The 8,691-nt window shown below is 38.2% G+C and overlaps 1 protein-coding gene across 1 annotated transcript; it reads right to left on the bottom strand.

Moving 5' to 3' along the window:
• Nucleotides 1-681: 681 nt before the first annotated feature.
• LOC102017785 (60S acidic ribosomal protein P0-like) lies at nucleotides 682-1,722 on the bottom strand. Its single transcript, XM_013504925.1, is given in 3 exon segments — nucleotides 682-875; nucleotides 878-1,165; nucleotides 1,257-1,722. Coding segments are annotated over 3 exon segments (948 nt in total).
• Between the last annotated feature and the right edge of the window lie 6,969 nt (nucleotides 1,723-8,691).

Below are 8,691 nucleotides of genomic sequence, written 5' to 3'. Positions count from 1 at the left end.
GTGTGTGTGTGTGTGTGTGTGTGTGTTTTCTTAGCCCTGTAGTAAAAGAGGTACTTAGAAGTGGCAGTAATTATACTTGTTTCTTAGATCTTGATTTAAAAATGTAATTCTCCACTAAAAGTAACCAGAACTCCTTTGAGAGTGATTCCAGATCTGAAGCAGGAAATGTATAAATTGAGCCTGCACAGAATGAGCCGTGGTAAACCTAAGGACAGGGCACTATTTTATTTCATATATTTTATTTTTTAAAATTTTGTTTTCTTGGTACTAGAAATCAAACTCAGGACCTTGCGTTTGCCAGGCAGGCACTTGTGCCACTGAGCTATATCCCTGGCCCTGGACACTAAAGACTAGGTTATGTCAAAAAGAACCAACTGCAAGACTCCTACAGGCCTAATACAAGAAAATTGGGAGGTAAGAAATAATGACACTAATGGATTACAATATAGTTATTTTTCAAAATCCATAAGCCCATAGTGATAAAAGAAAGACAGAGAGGGAGAGACCAAGAGGGAGGGAAAAAGTATTGAGTGTGACGAGGGAACAAAGTTTTTCTTTAGAGAAGAATTCTAGATGATTGTAGAGAAGGATTGACAGGGGTTTTTTATTTTTGTTTTGAAAGAGAATTAGGCCTTTATTCTTTGCTTTGCCAATCAGGCTGAGCAGTTTACTTTTTGGCGTTCAGTCAAACAGACCAAATCCCATATCTTCATCTGACTTCTCCGACTCTTTCTTGGCTGGGGCAGCTGCAGCAGCAGGAGCAGCAGTGGTGGCTGCAGTGACAGGGGCAGCAGGCACAAATGCAGATGGATCAGCCAAGAAGGCCTTGACCTTTTCAGCAAGTGGGAAGGTGTAGTCAGTCTCCACAGACAAGCCAGGACCCACTTGTACCCACTGATGATAGAATGGGGCACTGAAGCAACAGTTGGGTAACCAGTCTGTAGAAAAACACTGGCAATATTGTGGACACCCTCCAGAAAGTGAGAATGCAGAGTTTCCTCTGTAATGTCCCGCACTTCAGGGCTGTAGATGCTGCCATTGTCAAACACTTGCTGCATGATCAGCCCAAAGGAGAATGGGGAGATGTTCAACATGTTCAGGAGGGTCGCCTCTCTGGCTCCCACTTTGTCTCCAGTCTTCATCAGCTGTACATCACTCAGGATTTCTTTTTTTTTTTCCAGTACCAGAAATCGAACTCACGACCTCATGCTTGCCAGGCAGGCGCTGTGCCGCTGAGCTAAATCTCCAGCCCTCACTCAGGATTTCAGTGGTACCGCTGGGGATTTTAATGGTAATGCCCACAGCCTGGAAGAAGGAGGTCTTCTTAGGCCCCAGGCCAGTGTTCTGGACTGGCACGGTGACTTCACATGGTGCAGTGGCACCCACATGGGCAGCGGCTGGCACCTTATTGGCCAGCAGCATATCCCTGATCTCAGTGAGGTCCTCCTTGGCGAACACAAAGCCCACATTCCCCCAGATATGAGGCAACAGTTTCTCCAGAGCTGGGTTGTTCTCCAGATGGCCTCGGATGGCCTTGTGCATCATGGTATTCTTGCCCATCAGCACCACTGCGTTCCCTCGGAGGGACGTGTGGATCTGCTGCGTCTGCTTGGAGCCCACATTGTCTGCTCCCACAATGAAGCATTTTGGATAATCATCCAAAAGTTGGCTGATCTTAAGGAAGTAGTTGGATTTCCAGGTTGCCCTGTCTTCCCTAGGCATCATGGTGGTGTGTCAGGGATTGCCACGCAGGATTTAAGGATGATGTCACTCTCACAAGGATGCCTGGAAAGAGCAGGTTTTTAAAAATCACCATTGCAACCTCCAGTGTAATAGTTATACCGGGTGAGAACCATCAGTAATTGCTAAAATTATTATTTGGAGAAAGACACTGGGGAAACAGGACAGTTTCATGGTTTCATACTACCATCACATAGACCTTTTATTAATTATAAAAGGAAAAGTGCACCTTTATAACCAGAAATGTGATAGTCATCACCTTAAACAAGATAACAAACAGCATCACCAACAATAGTATAATTCCATATGCATTGGTACCTCGTTTCACAAACTGAATTATTTGCACAATTCTGTTTACAAACTGAATTGGTTGAGAACTGAATCAAATTTTCCCATAAGGTCAACATTGAACCTACCCTTGAATTTGATTTGGTTCTCATCCAGTTCAGTTTCCAACCATTATTGTGGAAAGAATTAAGTTCGTGAACCAACGTACCACTGTAATATAAATCTTCATGTGATGGGGCACCTATGTAGTATTTTGGTTGAAACAACTTGACTTAAATATAAGCATAAGGAAACAATCAAATCTGGCATGTAGAAATTCTACAAGATATGCATAAATGACTCTTTAAAAATTAAATCTCATGAAAAAAAGTCAAAAGTAGGGGACTATTCTAGATTAAAAGTTTGAAGAGATATAAGAACCAAATGCAATGCATAAAATTTATCTGAATTTTGAGTAAGAAACTATTAGACCATTTTTGTCCTATTTTTTTTGAAAATTGAGAAAATTTAAATATGGGCTGTATGGCAAATGACAATGATGAATTAATGTTAATATTCTTATGCAACAAATGGTAGAGCATTTAAGGATAAAATATTATGTTTTCAGCTTTAGGATGGTTCAGGAAAAACTGGAGATAGGCTGAGACAGGAGGTTCACCACAAGTTTGAGGCCAGCTTGGGCTACATAGTGAGTTTAAGGCCATCCTGCACTACATGGTGAGATCCTGTCTCAAAAAATGGAAACAAACAAACAAACACAAAAGCAAATAGAGATAGAGATAAAGGTAATAAATATTAACAACTGGGGAACTTAGATGAAGTATATGATATCAGTAATTCTATTATTTTACCATTTCTGTACATTTGAAATTTGTCCCAAAAAAAGTTGGGAGAAACTTTCCTTTTGTGACATAAAAATAATTACACTTATGGGAATAAATAATTGTGATGATTTTCTAAAAGAATATTTCAGGCAATTAACAACAACTTCTTAGTCATCTTAATAGATGACTTCTTATTACTTATTAATGACATCTTATTACTATTGTATTAAGTCACCTTCTACTTGCATTATCTGCCTAAAGTCTCCTGAGAAATCTATTTTGATGTTCTCTGATACTTTAAAATTAAACTTTTTATTTTCTGATACTTTGAAATTAAATTATCAGAAATTAAAGTATTTTCTGTTACTGTTTTTCAACATGTTTCAGACTACAAAGAGTCCATGAGACAAAACTCTTGTTGGACCCTCCTCAGGTTTGGTAAAATCTTGTAATGTATTTCTATTTATCAAAATAGGAAATATCCCATATGTTAAATGTTGGCATATCAATGTAGGTATGTATCTAGAATGTACATTTTGAAATTATAAATAATTACAGTGAAACCCCTAGTGTCTTCCTATGTCCCCTAGTTCCATTTTTTTATTCATTCAACAAATATTGATTGCATACCTACTGTATGCTAGGCACCTTGCTAAGCATCTGTGTAACATACCATTAATGAGAGTCTTAGATTTTTTCTGTTTGTTACACCATTGCTGTGGATAAGCTGTAAGTACATTCAAATACATTGCAAAAAGCAAATCTCTAATGATAGTCCACTTTCATAGATATCAGAACCTCTGTTACCATTTTTATTTAATGTCTCTGATGCTGAATGTCAAATCTATGTTTTGCTTTTATCTTTGACTCAATACAGACACATATCTTGCAATCTTCCTGCTTCACAGAGAAAATAAAGTATTTAAGATGTGAAATCTTTAATTCTAACTCCCCCCAGATACAACTTTCTTTCTTTTTTTTTTTTTTTTAATCTCCTTTCCTACATTACATGTGAAGTGTTGCTTTTCTTTTTGCATTTGATGCTGTTGACTATTTCTTTTTTTCTCAAAATCTCTCCTGTGTAGATTTCATGACTCTACACACTTCTGGCTCTCTTCTTAAAGGTCAGTTCTTTCTTGGATTCCTTTTTGGAGTCAGTTTTCACCATTTGCAGTTTCATTGTTGGTGTAACCCTCCACCGTTTGGTTACTTCTTTTATCACAGAACTTGTCTTAGCTCAGGCTTTGTGACAAAGAATCATAGGCTTATACAAAGAAACTAACAGAGCCCTCATGGTCATATTCTGGTGAGGACCCTCACCTAGACCATAGACTATCACTTATATTCTTGTGTGTCAGAAAGAGAATATAACAGCTCTTAGTATTCCCTTTTATAAGGGCTGTAGTCCCATTCATGAGGGTGCTGCCCACAGGACCTTCTTCAAAGCCCCACCTCCTAATATTGTTATATTGAGGGTAATGATTTCGACATGTAAATTTGGAGGGAACACAGTCCAATCCAGAACTCCTTTTACTCTCTTATTCATCCCACTGATTTTATTTACATTAATGACTCAGAAATCTGTCTCAGTGAAGGTTATCTCCACTTGGTCTCAACTTGTGTATCCAGCTAGATGTGTGCACTTGAATACGTCGTGAACAATGCAAAGTCAGAAAGTCCCACATTGAGCCCTACAGTTCCCATTCTGCTTCAAGAAGTACTTAACCTGATTTTTTTTTTTTTTTTTTTTTCTGAGACAGGATCTTGCTGTGTAGTTCAGGTTGGGCTTGAGTTCATTATATAGCTCAGGCTGGCCTCAAACTTGCAGCAGTTTCAGGATTAACCTGAAATTTTTAAAAAATTTATGTTTTGCACTATCTTTTAACTTCTTTCTCTGTTGCAGATATAACAAAAACCTTTGAGTGAATCCCTGTAGTAATTTTTAGTAATTGAATTCAGCTAGTTCAGAAGTTTTTAAATAACAAATTGGTAAATGTCTGTGTCTTCATATTCACATTTTCCCACATTAATTGTCCTCACTTAAGGGAAAATATGGATTTCTCCCTTTTAAAAACTTTTTCATTTATAGCTTTGATAATTCTTTAGCTATCTCTTTTGCTCCTATATCTGAAGTTCTGGTTCTAGCATCTGCCATGGTCACTTCCTTTCACTTTTATTTTAATAACTTAATATTAGATAATTTAAGCTAAGTGTTAGTATAACATTTTTATAAGTGTATTGATTTAGATTACTAATATATGCCAGCCACAAGTTATGTATTTTACATAAATTATAAAATAATGGCTCTGGGAGCAAATATCCTATTTATTCAGACCCTTTATTTATTGTGTTAATGTATCTCCCTAATTCTCTCAGAATTAGTATGGTTTTATAGATGGCACTTTTTATATAAGAAATTAACTTATGAATGAAAATATACCCTGCCTGCTTTGGTCACTCTTTAGGAAAGGTTATTAGTTGCTAAAATAGTGAAAGAAGTTAGAGGTTAGGACATTCAGGAACCAGGAACACTCTTACTTTAGTCAGAAGACTGAGTACTCTATTGTTTTGCATTTCATATTGAATACATCTCAAAAATATTATTAGTGCAGTGGGTTGGTCCAGATGAGACTAGACCCAATGATTATGAAATATTGAAGAAAAATATGGCTAAAACTACCACTTAAAATTTATGGGCAGGAAATTATTGGCAGGAGCAGGGCTGGGGTGGTGGCAGACAGCCAGGCAGAACCCAACTAGAAGATGAATTTTACTGTTACTCACTTATAGGATACTGGTAAATGCAATCATCACCTTTATGACATTATTCTACTCTTAGAAATTTTTGAATATGTAGATCAAGGTTGAAACACTCAACCCTAAGCCAAAGGGTGCTTAGAGGTATCTCTAGCTAAAAGTAACTTAAAGACAAAATGTGCATAAGAAAAATATGTATGTAAGAGCCTTTTGCTTCGAGAATGGGCAGGGCTAATTATTTAAAATGTTCAAAGTGAAGATCATCTATCTTTTTTTTTTTTTCCGGTACTGGGAATCGAACTCACGACCTTGTGCTTGCCAGGCAGGCGGTGTGCCACTGAGCTAAATCCCCAGCCCCTATCTTCTTAACTAGATTATTTTAACAAAGTCTGAAGTTATCTATTCCCTTCATTGAATTGATGTTTATTATAAAATGTAAAGTTTTTAGGATAATGTGGAACTGGAGCAATTACTTCAAGACAGTTAAAATTTTCCTTAAGACACTTGTCCTTGCAATTTGACCTTGCTCGATGTTGGAAACACATATAAAACCAATTTTCCTTTCCTTGTCCCTGAGGTCTTACTTCACTGTCACGTTTTCAGTATCCAGGTAACTACACACCTTCAGATGTGATTTACTTAATTACTCTCCATGGGAAACTTGGTCTAGGAAAATTGTTTTGGAACTGTGATGTATGCTTGGTAAACTAAGATTTTTCTAAACTCAATACACAGTTTTGTTTCTAGACTGGATCTAGATAGAAAAAGCCAGCCCTTTTGTCCTTCAAAAAATAACACCACTATAAAATAATGGCAGAGCTTCTGTGTTATAATTTAAATATGTTTGGCTTTTTGTTTATTTGTTTAGGTTTGGGTTTTTCTGAGACAGGGTCACGCTATGTAGTTCAGGCTGGCCTTGAGCTCATGGCAGTTTTTCTGCCTCCCCAGTCCTGGGATCACAGATGTAAGCCATCATGCCTGGCTTCTTTGTCTTTCTGGATGGAGATTACAGGAGGCATGTGGAGATGATGGTGTATTAGGTATTGAGACAGTATAGCAAAACAAGTTGCTCACTTTGTTCCTAAGTCATACTCTCTGGTTGGTGGAAGGATAGTGTTGAGAGATGCTGGCAGGAGGTGAAGAATGAATGAGAAGAGATACTGACAGGACGCTTTGGTGAGAGATTTTGTAAGGTATAGTCTTTAGGACGTAGGAAACAAAATATTATGGATGTGGGGAACAGGCCTTTCTCCCCAGTCTGCACATGTGCAAACAATGGCTCTGAGAATATCAGGGGGCTTCACCCATGGCATGAATAGTGGGTAGCCCACAGAGGGTACCCTCAGCGTTGGTATCAGTGATGCTCCTTTAAGCAGTGTCAAAGGTACTAGACAATGGCCAGGCCCAACTGAAGTAGAAGAGAAAAATCATGATAGATCCTGAATGAGAACTGGTTTCTGAACACCCACAAGGCATAGTACCAATGTTATACCATTCCAGGGGCACCATGCACATTGTACTCAGTGTGACTCAGTTGTACTATGGAAGTGACATTCGCCCAAAATACAGTGTCAGTCCTGCCCTCCTGGAATTGAGAAATGTGGCTGCCTGGTCTTGGGAAGCATCCCTTATGCAGACTCCCAGAAATAATTACAGGGTGCTTTTTTATGAGCTGCTGAGGTTCAAACTATCAAACTGGTAGCAACTCAAGCCCTTATGATTTTGGGTTTTGAGCTAATATACCTCATTTTATTCCTGTGGTCTGATAACACGTGGGAACCACTCTTGTCATGGCTTGTTGTATTGTCATAGAGCAGGACCTAGCTGAAGTCCAAGCAGTGTTCCAGATTCAAGTGTATTTGGAAGAATGGTAGATCATGCTTTCTTCGGCTCATTTGCATGGGAGCTTGTGGTACCTTGTAGATTGGTCAAGGTTTTCAAAATAGTATAATACCTATCATTCAAATTATTCTCTATTTCTATTCATCTATTCATGACTGAGTTTAAAGAAAATCTGCAAGAATTTGCCATTCATTTAAATCTATTTATCATGGAGCTTATAACAGCCTCCAGTGGGAAAACCAGAGTGTAGAGTATTCTACAGTAAGGCTATGAAATTAGAAGAGTGTTCTATAATTTTGAGAAATATATCCTGGCATAGTCTGGGCCCTGAGACAAAATATTTGATCATGGGTCCAAAAAGCCCATTAGGGAATTTGTCCAACATAGTAACTCATAAAAGACAGATGGGCCCAGGAGCTGTTTATTAAAAGTTTGAAGTGTTACATTCAAGACAAAATTTAACCAAAGGCCAGAGGTCACAAGAAAATGCAGAGACCAATACGATGAACCCCTATGTCACCTACTGCAGTTGCACAGGTACTCTTCCATTAGGTCAAATCTATGCCTGTATTAGGGCAGGTCCTATAAAACATGCTGAAGGAGAAGAGAAAAGAACAAATTTAGTTTCCAAAATGTCAACAGAGTATGTGAGTGCAAACAATATGTTTGTGGCTGCATTATATCCACCTTTAAGGATGGTTTTGAGCAAGTGTGGTCAGGAGAAATCTTCCCAATAGGCAAGTTGTGAATGGTACAACTGGTCAACCACTTTGTGTAGAGAAGTGGCCATACATGAGAATATATGCAAATTCCTGGATAGTGGTCTATGTTGAGGGCTCTAGACATAAAGCACTGACAGATCAGAGATAAGGAAGTATAGGGAAGAAGTGTGTGAATAGTCAGATTAGACTGTTGGCACAAAACCGTAGATCTTTATATCAAATGTAACACCCACCAGACAGGATTCAGTGTACTTATAAGGCACATGATGGCTAATTTTATGAATCAACTTGAATGGACCACAGGGTGCCCAGACATTTGGTTAAACTTATTTCTGGATGGGATTGACATTTGAATTGACAGACTGAGAAAGCAGATTGCCGTCACTAATGTGGGTAGGCCTTGTCCAAATAGGTGAATGCCCAAATAGAACAAAAAGGCTGCCATTTCCTCCTGTTTGACTTCTTTGAGCTAGTATATCACTTTTCTTTGTTTGCTTATTTGGTTTTTGGCCTCTACT

This window comes from Chinchilla lanigera, unplaced genomic scaffold (assembly GCF_000276665.1).
Source record: "Chinchilla lanigera isolate Chin_1 unplaced genomic scaffold, ChiLan1.0 scaffold00093, whole genome shotgun sequence".
Lineage (NCBI taxonomy): Eukaryota > Metazoa > Chordata > Mammalia > Rodentia > Chinchillidae > Chinchilla > Chinchilla lanigera.
Note: the sequence above shows the minus strand (reverse complement) of the source record. Positions and strands in the feature narration are given on the sequence as shown.